This window comes from Cucumis sativus, chromosome 7, assembly GCF_000004075.3.
Source record: "Cucumis sativus cultivar 9930 chromosome 7, Cucumber_9930_V3, whole genome shotgun sequence".
Lineage (NCBI taxonomy): Eukaryota > Viridiplantae > Streptophyta > Magnoliopsida > Cucurbitales > Cucurbitaceae > Cucumis > Cucumis sativus.
The window spans coordinates 10978558-10994084 of NC_026661.2; the positions used below are offsets into that span (position 1 = coordinate 10978558).

The 15527-nt window shown below is 39.0% G+C and overlaps 1 protein-coding gene across 1 annotated transcript; it reads left to right on the forward strand.

Annotated features, from left to right (window-relative positions):
* Window positions 1-73: 73 nt before the first annotated feature.
* Window positions 74-14993, forward strand: LOC101206853. The gene is made up of 9 exons (XM_004139825.3): window positions 74-5310; window positions 6246-6438; window positions 6549-6696; window positions 6869-6968; window positions 12986-13076; window positions 13281-13551; window positions 13651-13693; window positions 13772-13875; window positions 14291-14993. Exons 1-9 carry the CDS (start codon window positions 324-326, stop codon window positions 14711-14713), a joined length of 6360 nt encoding a protein of 2119 aa, XP_004139873.2. The 5' UTR covers window positions 74-323; the 3' UTR covers window positions 14714-14993.
* Window positions 14994-15527: the final 534 nt, after the last annotated feature.

Genomic DNA, 15527 nt, shown 5'->3' on the forward strand with positions numbered 1-15527 from the left:
TGATTCTGGTGAAATAGAATAAAGCCGCGCCGGTAGTGTTGAAACTGAGAGTAGTAAGTATTAAATAAAAGAAAGGAAGAAGATACATAGCTTCCGGAAAAGAGAAGGGAAATATTGGTTATTAACAAATAATAGTTCCATATGTGAAAGTTTGAGAGTAGACACCAAAACAACACAGTTTATCGTTTTTCATCCTCAAGATTGGGATACGATCTCTCAAATTAAATCTCAATTCATCGAATATGCGTCTATGGCCGGTGTAGCGCCATAACATCCAAACAAATCCATCAACAGTGGCCGCTCAGCCATATCTGATCTTCGCCATGGATTTACCTCAATTTCTTTACCATCAACGGGATCAATCCAGGTACATCTCTCCTCCTCCTCCTCCTCCTCCTCCCTCGGCCTCTCTTCCTCCTCACCCTTTTTTCCCCGAAGATCCCAGTTTCCCCTTCCCTCCCAATCACCACCACCTTCTTCATAATCATCCCGATCAACCCCTTGATTTCCCACTCCCCCCACCGCCGCCGTCGTCCTACCGTCATCATCCCATTCATCCACCCCCATCACCCCAACCTCCCCTTGCTTATAATCCCTCTCAACCCCATTTTGTTGTTGACAACCATCTTCCAATTAACGACGACCCATTCCGATCTCCGCCCCGTCGTCGTGAATTTCAGCGTTCCCCTCCGCTTTCCGGTCGGATCTCTTTCGACGGAGGCTTTCATCGTGATTTTGTTGATCTCAACCATCCGTATCATGACAGTCGGTTTGATGTTTCGGATCCATCCAGAGTCACGGTGGATAATCGACCACCATTACCGCATTCTCCTATTGATTTTGAACATGGAATGGGTCACCGAGAAATTGATCACAGATCTGGCATCCCGTATCCGCCACCCGATATGTTTAGGTATAATTCAGGTAATTGTTCTAGGCGGGGAGCGGATTACGATGATAGTTATCAGCCAAATCCAAGAGAAGAGGTGCTACGTGGACGCGGCGAGGAGAACTATTGTCACCATGATCACCATAAAGAAGATTCCAATATTTCCTTTATGGAATGTGGAGCCTCGCGGAGTCCATTGTCTAGAGATAAATTTACTTCAGGAAGTTTTGATAAACACCGGTATGGCTCGAATTATGAAAAGGAATCTTTTAGGAGTCGTAGGAATGGTAATGTGGTGGGGAAAAATCAGAGATGGGTTCATAGCAAACAGACCTTTAGGAACATGCACAATTCGTACTTAGATGGAAGTAATGATAGACATGGTGACCGTACTGATTTTCGAAATATATCTGGAAAGCACGGGCATTCTAATGCAGAATTAGGGAAATATTACTATGACAATAAGGGTGGTATGGAAGGTTATAATGAGTACACATCCACTCCTCGGAAGCAAGTACAGAAAAAGAGTGCTTTTCTTAGAATTCAAATGGCAAATCCTTGTCACAGTAACAGAGAGAGTGAGCAATTACGTGATTCTGAATATTTTGATGAGAAGAGCAGTTTCCTCAGAGGCAAAAGTCAGGTTAGATCTCTATGTTACAGAATGGATTCAGGGAAGAAGAGAGAGGGAAGTCCCATGGAGCTTGATGTTTCTTTTAAATCCAATTCGTTGGTGGCCAAGGCAATTGTGGCACCAACACAGTCTACTCCTATTTCAGATGTGGAAACAAGGCATGTAAATGAGAAAACTGACTCTACTAACTCACATTTAACTGGACAGAACAAGGTTGATTCTGGGGCAAATGATGTTACAAATCTTGTCACTTGTCCCCCAGACATTAAAAATGAGCTGAAGGATTTAGAAGAGAAGGCTACAGGTCCGTTGGTTGGTAATGGATCTAATAATTTGACTGATGCTTCTTCAGTTAAGGGCAGTTATTCACTTAGAAAAACAAACGTTGAGAGGCCTTCACAAGGAAAGGTGTCAGATGTAGAAGGGAAGAATGTTTCAGGAAAAGCAGCTATGGTAAGGACCATGAAGAAGAAAAAAGTTGTGAGGAAAGTGGTAAAGAAGGTAGCAAGTTCCCAACTGGGTTTACAGACTAGAAAAGGTGCTGATGATCCACCAGTTAAAGTAGGCAGTTTGACAAATATTCCCCCAGATGTTACTGGGTCTGGTAAGGATTTAGAAGTTTCAGAAAACAAGATCTCCACATCTGGAAAGAACTCAGACCGTGGTTTTGTATCGAAGGCTTTTCAGCCTGATATGTCAGGATCACTAGATAATAGAAAAGGGGATCAATCTGTCCTCCCTGTAGCATCAAAAAAATGTCAAGCCAATACAGTCATGGGAATGGAATGTGTACCTGCAGATAAGAGTAATAAAAATAGGTTAGGATCTCCATTGAATTCGTTGACAAAAGAGGGAAGGGGAACTAGTGATCATCTTGAGACAAACAGTTCTTTCATTGCCATACCACCTCTTTTAAATTCTAGTAAGAATCTTCTATTACAAAATGGACATAACAAGCTTGATTTTGGAATCAGTAAGGGGATTGAAGATTCATCGTTTGAAAATGTATCAGGGTCTAAAACTACAATGGTTTTTCTGGGAGGCAGTCAGTCTGGATCATTGAGTCCTAATGATCCTAATCTACTTGATGATCTTGTAAATGAAAATAATTTGACTGTTAGGATAGATACTCCCATGGATTTTGACAATGGAGTAACTCAGTTTGAAGATAATACTCCACTTTCTGAAACTTTTGATGTTGATGGAATTTGCAAGCGGCTTTATACAAATAAGGTGACTAGACCACTTGAGACTGATGTCGTAGGGGTATCTGCAGGAAAAGTTACAATTAAAAATCCTTTGGTGGGTGTAAATCCAGAAGCATCTGAGATACAGGTTGATTCCTTAAATTTGGAAGTTGATAACAGTGACCAACATATTAAACGGAATTCAAATGATTGTCATCAGTGTACTAATATACTAGGGGGTGAGGTTTTTAACTGTGAGAGAGTTGGTATTTCGAGAGTACAGGAATGTGTGGGTAGTAGTTCTGTTTCATTAGGTTTTAGTTTAGAAGAATGTTCTTCCAAAGTTAAGGATCCAACACTAAGTGGAGAAGGTGAGAAATTGTTGTCTAAGGTGAGTGAACTGGATTTTGCAGGTCCCAATGACATCGATCAAGAGATTAATTCTGAGAATTTATGTGAAAGTTTCAATTCTGAAGGTCATTGGCCTTCAGAGCAGGATATTTCAGGTCTTGGAAGTAAGTTGATGTGGGAAAATCCTACCACCTTTGGAGAGGGTGCAAATCTTGATTACACTTCATTAGGTAAGTTGCCAAAAAATAAATTATTGATGGGGTTTGACGTTGATAATACAGGAACTGAGGTATCATTAAAGACTCGAAAAAAACAAAAAATATGCATTGATAGTCCTGTTTTGTCTTGTCCCAGTGGTGAAATTAATGATGGGGCTGCAATTACATTCATTTCTAGTTTAAGTGATCAGCTAAACTCTAATGGTGAATTAATGGAAGGAAAGAAGGTTGCAGTATCCACTGTGGATGCTTTTTTCACAGCTAGTACTGTTTCTACAGATTGTTTAAAGGGGATGAGCATGGTTCTCGATGATATACCGACAAAAGAAACTGCCATAGAGGTCAATATAGAAAGAAACCCCCTAGAGTGTCTCTTGAAATATGAGCAGCTGGAAAAAAACCCTTGTTCAATCCAGGTCTCAACTGTTTCAAAGTGTCAGTCACTTTCTCCCTCACTGGGATATGAACAAGGAGTGACTGGTGCTACCTTAATGGCAACAAATCAAAGTGATGATATGGATGTAGTCACTGACAGAAGAAAAGAACTAAACATTCATGCTGCCGAAGGACAATCTACAATTTGTAATAAGACTGAACAGTGGGACAGTCCTTCAGAAGTTCCATCCTCTCAAACCTTAGATCGTCCAAATCCTGAATCAGTCAAATCATCTAGTAATGTTGGCCAGGATAATTTGCATCATATTGAAATCTCTTTTGATGAGAAGGGATACCCTGCTGCCAATTCTGACAGGGAAATTAAGGGCAGCATGTTTGATACACGAGGTCATTTGGGTTCTTCAGAAGCATCTAATGTTCCAGAGATGCATAAATTAAGTTGTGAAGCATCATTCAGCCATACTGATTCCAAAATGGATTGTGCAGATGATGAAAAAGTGAAGAAGAAATCTAATGTTGAAAATGAATTAAAGGCATCCACTGACACTCCGTTTTCACAGCCTTTGGCTGTTCATAGAAAATTAGGTTGTACCAATTCTGTAAATATTTTGTCCACCGGCAATATATTACCACAGGCTTTGGAAGCATTAAAAAATGGACTTCAAGCTGACAATAATTCTTCCAACTCATGCAAAAAAGAACAGAAAATGAGTTATTACAAATCTCAGGCTTTTCCTGCTAAATCCTTTTCCACATACCCTGCTTCAAAAAATTTAACATCTGCAGCCTATAGTAAAAAACCCAGAAGTTGGCATCGAAATGTAAATTCTCCGTCTCCGGCTCTTGGAAATAAGCCTTCTTTGAGCTCTATTCCTCCCCAAGGGCAGTTACATGGAGGAGGTGGAATGCTTCAGAGTACTTCATACATTCGTAAAGGTAACAGCCTAGTTCGAAAGCCTTCTCCAGTTGGTGCACGAGTTTTGGGCTCTCATGATTTGAGTTCAAGCTCATTAGATCAACATGATTGCTGGCCTGGCGTAAAGTCTAACAACAAGGTTGAGGTCACTAACTCTTGTTTCCATTCTAAAGCAAGGGGAACTGATGCTAATGTTTATAAGACCTATCCTCCCCGACTATCTAGTGGGTCTGAGTCGCCCAATTATTCTGTTCCTGTGGGAGATTGTGCCCCATCTCCTTGCCATGAAACTGAATCAAATCTCATGAAGTCTAAACATGTTAGTGATTTGTCAAAGTCGGTTGGGGATTCACTGAAGATTTTGCCAGCTCCTAAAAGTCAGGTTGTTACAGCTGATAAGAAAGAAAATCTGGCTGAAATGAAAAACACAAATTCTGTTTCTTTAGTTTTAAAAAAGATGGTGTATGTGAAGCGCAAGTCAAATCAGTTGGTTGCAACTTCAAATCCCTGTGATTTATCAACTAAAAACAGCGAGACGACTTGTTCCTTGGGCTCTGATGGTTATTACAAGAGGAAAAAGAATCAGCTAATCAGGGCCCCATCAGAATGTCAGACGAAGCAGACTTTACTGCCCACTGAAGATATTTCAAAGCCAGGAGCCCAAAGCTCTTATGGAGATGGAGACGCTAGAAATTTTAATAAGAGGCGACAATTTAAAGGTATTATAGCTAAATAAGAGCTTTATTGCGTTGCCCTGGAAATGTTTCCATTGGAACAGTATATTATGAACAATTTCATTTAGATTCTAAATTTTTAATATTTTATTTCACTGTCCTGTAATGAATACCATGAGCATACATCATAGAGGAGGCAGTTTTACAGGACTTTCGCATTTTTTTATCCCTTGTGTCTGCCTCCAGGGACACACTTTTTAGTGCTTGCAGTACTGTGTATCTTTCTCTACACTGTTCAATCTCTTAATCCGATTAATTATATAGTTAATTAGCAATAGCTTTAGCCTTAAGTACCGGATATTGTTAAATTTTCCTGTCCTTCGATAGAAGGTTTGTAAGTTTCTCCTTTTCCATTTCACTCATTGGGAATTTTTATATTTGAACGTGTAGCACTTTTTTGTTTTGGGGTGAAAAAAAGAACATATTTATGGCGTTCCTTTCTTTTATTGGTTAGAAAATAAACTGTTGATTCATGTATCTAGGTGTTAAAAATCGAATAATCACAATGGATACTTTTCTGGATTTTTAGCTTTTACATAATGGGTCTGAAAACGTTTGAGATCTAGTTTTTTTTTTCACGTATTTCCTTTTCCATTGTTGTTGTATACTCTCTGAGTTCACCTCCATAATAAAAAAAAATTATGATAATGATAGGAGATATCTTAAATTTTTGTCTTTCATTTACGAGATCTGTATTAAATCATTGCTGACTTTTGTTCTTACAAGTCATTCAATTGATTTGTCTTGTTTGGTGTTTCATCCCAAATATGTTTTGTATCTCTAATAACCATTGTTTCTTTCTATCTTTAATTTTCTTCTGTGCATTTGGGGTAGGTGAGGACCTAGTCGTCTTGGCACTCATCATTGCTTTAGGATGAAATGTAGTCAATAATAAAACTGAATATGGATTTTCTTTACAGCTTTATTGGAAACACATGGGCCGTCAAAATCCTCTTTGGTATGGACACTTTGCAGTTCAGTTGCTGCAGGAAATGGTGCTGGTAATTTGCAGAATCACAAGATGGCTCCTCGACTTTTTCCTTGGAAAAGAACATATTGGAAGATGTTCAAACTAAATGCTTCTACTCAGAGAAACAGTTCGACTATAGTCAGGTATGTTGTGCTTGAACTATTTCTAATCTTATTCGTGCTTGTTTCATTTTTCAACATAAGGGGGCTGTTAGGTTCAACAAGTGGTAATTCCAGCGTTTTTTTTCCACCAGAAAATTGTTGCTATTGAGGAACAGGAACACAGTTTATAAAAGATCAAAACATGGATTTTCACTTCGAAAATCCAAGGTACTAAGTGTTGGCAGATCTAGTTTAAAGTGGTCAAAATCCATTGAAAAGCACTCAAAGAAAGCTAACGAGGTTTGTTGGAAGTTGGTTAATAATATATTCATAGGCTGCAATTTTTTCTTCCTTTTAGTCTCCTACTGTTTTATTCTTTCTTACGGGCACTGGTAGAGGCAAGAATGACCTTTGACCTTTTTGTTTATAACATTTTTTTTAGAAAATAGTTTGTTTTTCTTCTTTAATATAGGAAGCTACAAGGGCAGTTGCTGATGCAGATAGGAAGAAAAGAGAACGTAACTGGGATCCATCTGTTTCCTCTGACACTCTGGGTGGAAGTCAATTTTCTTGTAAGTCTGTTGGATACAATTTCTATGAGATTGTGTTTTAATTTTTCTAGCATGCCAAATGATCTGTATTTCCTTTAATGAAGTGATGGGGTTTGAAAAAACAAGAACATTTTAAAATTATATTCATGATGATGAAATAAGATAGTTTGTTGTCAAGACAGTTAGATAGACTGATTAGTTATACCCCAAACTAATCAGCTGTTATATTTTGTTGTTAGTTGAAACTAATCAGCTGTTTAAAACTGATTAGTTATACCCCAAACTACCAAAACTGATTGTAACTACCACATACAATTCATCAATAAATAGCCATTCTCCAGCTGAGAATAGGCAGAGAATTCATTTGAGAAATTAGTTCTACCTTGATTTACATCAAGTGGTATCAGAGCAGCCCCGATCCTCGGACGGATGGCTGGCCGGAGAGTAGGAATCCCTGCCGCAGGGAATAACTGCGAGCAAGAAGAGGTGGAGGAGATCGCCACCTTCTCTCCAAGGACATCCACGGTACGCTTGCTGGCCGTCGAAGACTCCTTGGGAGATTTACACAATAAGATGAATAGAGTAATGGACAGCTTGGACTCTCTAACTTTGAATGGACAGACTACCGGCACCGACAAGGATCGAAGACTATGACTGAAACGCAGGAAATAGAGGAGGCCGGTGAGCTCGAAGGAACTTCAGAAACTGGCCTAATCAAAGAAGGAGACCGATGGACATTCCGCTACGGCATGCCGACGAAGACAACCAAGAAGACGACGAAGACTAGCAGAATGCGCAAGATTATGACTCTTCCAATGGTGACGAACAAGGAAATATTTGTAACGACAATGGAGAGTTTTGAATGGCTCAAGGCTACAAAGGATAGGAGGCACAAAGGGAAGTCCATCACGACTACAAGATGAAGATTGACCTCCCGACCTATAACGGTAAACGAGACATTGAATCCTTCTTGGATTGGATTAAAAATACCGAGAAGTTCTTCAATTATATGGACACTCTGGATAAAAAGAAAGTACACTTGGTGGCCCTGAAATTGAAAGGAGCCTCTGCATGGTGGGACCAACCAGAGATAAATAGACAAAGATTTGGCAAACCACCTATACAATCATGGGAGAAAATGAAGGAACTTTTGAAGGCGCGTTTCCTATCCTCGAACTACGAGCAAACGTTGTACAACCAGTACTAGAATTGCCACCAAGGGAGCCGAACCATAGCTGAGTACATTGAAGAATTCCACAGACTAAGCGCAAGAACCAATCTGAGTGAGAATGAGCAGCATTAGATTGCAAGGTTCGTTGGTGGGCTATGATTCGATATCAAGGAAAAGGTGAAGCTGCAGCCCTTTCGTTTCCTGTCGGAAGCCATTTCCCTCGCAGAGACTGTAGAGGAAATGATGACGGTACGCCTGAAGAGTTCCAATAGGAGGGGCACATAGGAAACAAATATCTCCAAAAGACAATCTTACAGCAGGAAGACAGATGAACAACCGGCAACACCAGCTGCAGAGAAGAGTAAGGAAGTTGATGCCCAAGAGACAAACAAAAAGAAAGTCGAAGCAATTAAGGAAAAGAGCCAAAACAACTACGCTCGCCCATCCTTGGGGAGCTTTCGGTGTGGTGAGCCCGACCACTTATCCAACAACTGCTCCCAAAGGAGGACCATAGCGTTAGTAGAGGAGGAAGGCAATGGTACGACTGAAGAAGAAAGAGAAGAAGAAGAAGAGACATAGCTGATTGAAGCGGACGATGGAGAACGGATCTCTTGTGTTATTCAAAGAGTTCTCATTGCCCCCAAAGAGGAAACGGCCCCCAGCGCCGCAGCCTATTCAAGACGAGATGCACCATCAACGGCAAGGTGTGTGATATCATAATTGATAGTGGGAGCAGTAAGAACTTTGTAGCAGGAAAGATCATGGCCGTCCTTGTCCTAAAGACAGATCCTCACCCTGATCCTTATAAAATAGGATGGGTGAAGAAGGGAGGACAAACCATGATTAACGAAATTTGCACATTACCCCTTTCCATCAAAAGTAACTACAAAGACCAGATTGTGTGATGTGATAGAAATGGACGTGTGCCATTTACTCCTAGGCAGACCGTGGCAACATGACACTCGAACCCTACATAGGGGGAGAGAAAATACCAATGAGTTCCAGTGGATATGGACGTGTGCCATTTACTCCTAGGCAGACCGTGGCAACATGACACTCGAACCCTACATAGGGGGAGAGAAAATACCAATGAGTTCCAGTGGATGGAAAGCAAAGTAATTCTACTCCCATTAACAAAGAAAAATACTGAAGGCCTAAGACAGAAGAAAAAAGGCCAGCTGTTCATCACAGTAGGAGAGAAGAAGATGTTGAGAGAAAGGGAGCAAGATCTATTGGGGCTTGTAGTGGCTGACAAACCCCAGGAGAAAGAATGTGAGATTACCGACCCTAGATTGGAGAGCTTGTTCGCGGAGTTCCCCCACCTGAAGAACGAGCCACAAGGTCTACCACCGATTCGTGACATCCAGCATCAGATTGACCTCATCCTAGGAGCATCACTTCCTAACTTAGCACACTACAGGATGAGCCCAGAAGAGTATAAAATCCTGCATGATCACATAGAAGACTTGCTGAGAAAGGGTCATATCAAGCCAAGCCTTAGCTCATGCGCCGTGCCTGCACTACTCACACCTAAGAAGGATGGAAGCTGGAGAATGTGTGTAGACAGCAGAGCTATCAACCGAATTACTGTGAGGTATCGGTTCCCCATTCCTCGAATTGGAGACCTGCTGGATCAGCTAGGCAAGGCTGCTATCTTTTCAAAGATTGATCTAAAAAGCGGCTATCACCAAATAAGGATCAGACCAGGGGACGAATGGAAGACAACCTTCAAGACAAATGAAGGCTGTTCGAATGGTTGGTTATGCCTTTTGGCTTATCCAACGCACCTAACACCTTTATGAGGTTGATGAATCTCAGGTGCTACAACCATTCCTAAACCAGTCCATAGTGGTTTACTTTGACGATATCCTCGTATACAACAAAAACAGTGAGGACCATATTCAACATCTGAAGAAACTGTTTCAAGTCTTAACAGAAACAGAGTTGTATATCAATCCAAAGAAATGCACATTCCTCATCAGGGAAATTGTCTTTCTCGGCTTCTTAATCAAAGAAGGGAAGGTAGGCATGGAACCAAAAAAGACAGAAGGCATACAGTCTTGGCCAGTACAAACTTCAATCAAAGAACTACAAGCTTTCCTTGGCTTGGCATCCTTCTACCGAAGATTCATCATAAACTTTAGCTCAATAGTGGCCCCTTTAACTGACTGCCTAAAGAAAGGAAACTATAAATGGGACGGAAATCAACAATAGAGCTTCGAAGAGATTAAAAGAAGACTAACTTCCAGCCCTATTCTACAATTGCCAGGTTTCACATCACCGTTTGAAGTGGCTGTTGATGCTTGCGGAACTGGAATTGGAGCTGTATTGTCACAGCAAGGCCACCCTATTGAGTATTTCAGTGAGAAACTAAGCACATCAAGACAGTCCTGGAGCACATATGAACAAGAGCTTTATGCCCTTGTCCCAGCACTCAAACAGTGGGAACATTACCTCCTAAGCAAAGAATTTGTACTTCTAACAGACCACTTTTCCTTAAAGTATCTACAGTCACAAAAGAGCATCAGTCGAATGCATGCTCGATGGATCTCCTTCCTACAAAGATTTGATTTTGTCATCACGCACCAAAGTGGTAAAGATAACAAGTTGGCAGACGCCCTATCCAGAAAAAGCTCCTTGCTTACTATCTTATCAATGGAGGTCGAGGCATTTAAACATCTACCTAACCTATATAAGGAAGATGTTGATTTCTCCCAAATGTGGACTAAATGCAACAACTTTATCAAGGCTGAAGATTTTCACATGATGGAAGGTTATCTATTCAAAGGAGATCAGTTGTGTATCCCGCACACATCACTTCGGGAAGCCTTATTAAAAGAAGCTCATTCGGGAGGATTGGCTGGACATTTCAGGCAAGACAAAACCTTCGAAATAATCTCTAAGAGATTCTATTGGCCTCAACTAAGAAGAGACTGTAACAATTTTGTCAACAGATGCCCTATATGTCAAAGAGCTAAGGGCTCAAGTACAAACGCAGGCCTATATTCACCACTACCTACCCCAATTTCCATTTGGGGAGATCTCCCAATTGATTTCGTGCTCGGACTGCCCAAGACCCAAAGACAGTATGACTCAGTCATGGTTGTAGTTGACAGATTCAGCAAGATGACACACTTTGTAGCCTGCAAAAAGACAAATGACGCCACCTACATAGCTAATCTCTTCTTTCGAGAGATAGTACGGCTGCATGGAATACCAAATACCATTGTTTCTGATCGGGATGTCAAATTCCTAAGCCATTTCTGGAAGACATTATGGAACAAATTTGACACAACCTTGAAATATAGCACAACAGCACACCCTCAAATAGTTGGCCAAACAGAGGTTACAAACAGGACCCTTGGCAACTTAATACGCTGTCTCAGTGGATCCAAACCAAAGCAGTGGGACTTAGCTCTTGCTCAGGCAGAATTCGCCTTCAACAATATGAAGAATAGATCAACCAGCAAATGTCCATTTGAGGTTGTATTCACGAAACAACCAAGGCTAACCTTTGACCTAGCATCACTCCCCGCAACTATGGACACTAGCTCAGAAGCAGAAAAGATGGTAGAAAATATTCAGAACTTACATGAAGAGGTCCACAGTCACCTAAAAGAATCAACTCAGTTCTACAAAGAGGCAGCAGACAGAAAGAGAAGACAAGCTACCTTTACTGAGGGAGATTTAGTAATGATTCACCTTAGAAGAAACCGATTCCCAACTGGAACATACAACAAACTGAAAGACAGACAATTAGGACCATTTTGTGTCCTAAAGAAGATCAGAGATAACGCTTACAAAATAGAACTACCACCAGACTTACACATTCATCCTATTTTTAATGTAGTAGACCTAAAACAGTACTATGCCCCAGATGATTTCTATGCTAGGGGGGTGGAATGATGTAATAAGATAGTTAGTTTGTTGTCAAGACAGTTAGATAGTTAGTCTGTTATATTCTGTTGTTAGTTGAAACTAATCAGCTGTTTAAAACTGATTAGTTACCCCAAACTACCAAAATTGATTGTAACTACCACATACTTCATCAATAAATAGCCATTCTCCAGCTGAGAATAGGCAGAGAATTCATTTGAGAAATTAGTTCTACCTTGATTTACATTACATGACATACCTCCCAGCTAGTTGATATTTGCTTTTGTGGTGCACATTACTTGTCGTCTTTCTCAGAATCTTTTGGCAGCCTGGTTTCTGTTTTTTCTGTTAGAAAACTGTTGAAGTGCAGTTTCTTCACTTTAGTTTTTGTAACATTTTTTCCCTTGTACTTTTCTTGTTTCAAGGATTCCTTTTTCTTTTAATTTATTTAATTTTAATTTTTTTTATTTTAAGTCACTGGACATTAGGAGCTCCATCTGCTTTATTTTGTTGGTTGTTTTTCAATGTGGTCTTCACTGAACTTTTTAAAATATAAGAAAGAAGATGTATTGGAAACCAAAACATTACAGCAGTTCAATACTGGATTTAAAATATGTTAGAACCGAACTATATATTCTCATAACAAGTCTCTATTTATGAGTATTGAAAGCAATAAACAGGAAACCAAGACTTACGTGGAAACTCAAGTACTGTGAGAAAAACCACGATATTGTTGTTTTTATTATTTTCTTATGAATTATTCAATTGGTACAATAAGGGAGAATAAATAGAATACACAAAGGAATAAAAAAGGAAAAGATTTAGACATTAGGGTAAATATTTCCCTAATCTTTCCATAAATATCCAAAGGGCCAAGCCCACTAATTCTAACAATGAGCGATCCAGTATATTTATTACTTACATTCACAGGTTTAGTAGGTATTGGCAATCTCTAATTTCATTGCTATTCCTCATTTTTCATGTTCTACAGATGACCAAGCATCCGGTTCTACTACTTTCCAACCAAGAACGAGTGCTAAGAAATTTTATATTCCAGCGAGACTAGTGATTGGCAATGATGAGTATGTGATTTATTTAAACTAATGCATGTTTCGAGTATGTGCATGGATATTAGATGAACAGTATACTTGTGTAATATCACTATAATTTTTGTTTTTTCTGTATAAACAAAAATGCAGATTTTAGTACTTCATTTTCATAGACATAAAAGTTTCGAGACAATTGTGCTACTAACGTTCTTGTAATTGACTCTGAATGACTGGTAGGTATGTTAAGATTGGAAAAGGCAATCAATTGGTCCGAAATCCAAAAAGAAGAGCACGCATACTGGCAAGTGAGAAAATTCGATGGAGTTTGCACACTGCGAGACAGCGGCTGGCTAAGAAGCGGATGTACTGTCAATTTTTCACAAGATTTGGTAAATGTAACAAAGATGGTGGCAAGTGCCCTTATATTCACGACACTTCCAAGATTGCAGTCTGCACAAAATTTCTCAATGGTTTATGTTCTAACGCAAGCTGCAAATTGACTCATAAGGTTCACTAATTGAACTGATGAATCTTTTCTTGCGTAAGCTTTAGTTTTGTTAATGGTCAAATGTCGATAACCTTTCATCTCAATTTTTGATCCTCACAGGTGATTCCAGAAAGGATGCCTGATTGTTCATACTTTTTACAGGGTACTTCTCAAACTTTAACTTCTCCAAAAAAAGAAAAAATATTTATAGGACTCCAGGTTTATAAGGACTTCTTGACAGGTTTATGCAGCAGCAAAAATTGTGCTTATAGACATGTAAATGTGAACTCAAAGGTTCCTACTTGCGAGGCTTTCCTTAGGGGCTATTGTGCTCTGGGAAACGAGGTAATCTCCACTTTTCAAACATTATTTTCTGGCTACTTAACATGAAGCACTTGCACATTTATTTAATTTAGTCTTAACTCTTAACAAATATGCTGCAAATTTTCTGGTCAAACACATTGTTTGCTCCCTGAAACGAAACTCCCTGAAAATCTTCAATTTTTGCAAGTGTGCTTCTTGATACTGGTGACCCTTCCTGACCGAGGACCCAATAATTTTTTCCGGTGGCGGATGCTGAAAAATAGTTCAAAAGATATTTTGTTGACTGTTTCTCAGAAATGCTTTTATCTTACTTCTAAATTTGCTCCTTTAGACGCCATTTGAATTTTTAAAGACAATATCAAGTTTTTAACTCAATAATATGTCGTGTGTAACTGTAAATTGTGAATCTAATGAAACCTGGAACCTAATTGTTCAGTGCCGTAAGAAGCACAGTTATGTGTGCCCCTTGTTAGAAGCAACAGGAACATGCCCGGATAGATCAACATGCAAACTTCACCATCCTAAACGACAAACTAAAGGAAGGAAAAGGAAGCGATTGGAAGGGAGGAATAATGATCAAGGACGCTACTTCGGTTCTACGAATCAGGATGTTTCTAGATCTAGATTGGTGGTGAGTGAGAAGCAGCTTCCTGTTAAATCAAGTGACCCTTTTCTTGAAGATCTGACAGATTATATCAGCCTTGATGTCGGCAGTGATGAAGATATTGAAGAAAGTCGTGACTCGACAAGCCAGACTACGTCCTTTAGTCAAGGTTACCTCTCTGAGTTATTGTTAGAAGATCCCGACGAGCTAATCAAACCAATTCGGGTAATGAATGAGAATTTGACTGTGCAGTAGTTGGCAAACTGAGTTGCTTGCTCCTTCCTCGTTAGGAGCAAGGTTTGTGTCCGTTCTCTCACCATTAAGGTTTAACAGAATCACAGTTTAGTTTAGTTTTAGTTTTAGTTTTAGTTTTAGTTTAGTTTTTTTTTTCTTTCTTTGTTTAGTTTAGTTTCAGCTTCTTCTAGTTGCAGAAATCTGGATAACTCCGTTTCTGCCATTACTGTAAATAGACATTTAAATTTGACAGGAATGAAATGATTTTGTATGAAAAGCTAAAATATTCTTTTTTATTTTTTTTCTCTCTTCCATAACACTTACCTAGGGTAACTATTGTCTTCATCCAAACTTTATTTTTACTCCATTCTGTTTATTCTCTCTTTCTTTTTTATTGATGTTTTCAAATATGAACCTAACATTGTAAAATTTCAGATATTTTCATGAAATTTTGTGATAGTTCTACCATTTATAATAATTCTTTTTTATTCTCTTTGGTTTTATTAATAATTATTTCTATTTTATACCATATATCTTCAAAATTTCTTCAACTGTCTATAAAAGGTTTATATTATTTGTCATCAATTATTTTATTGTGTATGGATATGTATTGAATTTTATTCTTTTGAATGATGTGTGTATGTTGGGTTTCACAAAAAGTTTAAGTAAAGGCGTTTTAGGTTTAGTCACAAAGTTAGTTTATAAACTAATTTGAAATAGTTTTCTGATTTTAAAAAGTAGCTAATATGCTCGTAAACCTAATAAAATATTTATTTGAAATTAACTAATTGTTACGTGAGATTAGTCAATTAACCTTACAATAAACTCAAAAACT

Coding starts and splice junctions, on each gene's coding strand:
- LOC101206853 (XM_004139825.3), top strand. CDS start 324: ATGGATTTACCTCAATTTCTTTACCATCAACGGGATCAATCCAGGTAC. Junction 13,552..13,650: donor GCTGCAAATTGACTCATAAG/GTTCACTAATTG, acceptor TGATCCTCACAG/GTGATTCCAGAAAGGATGCC. Junction 13,876..14,290: donor ATTGTGCTCTGGGAAACGAG/GTAATCTCCACT, acceptor CTAATTGTTCAG/TGCCGTAAGAAGCACAGTTA.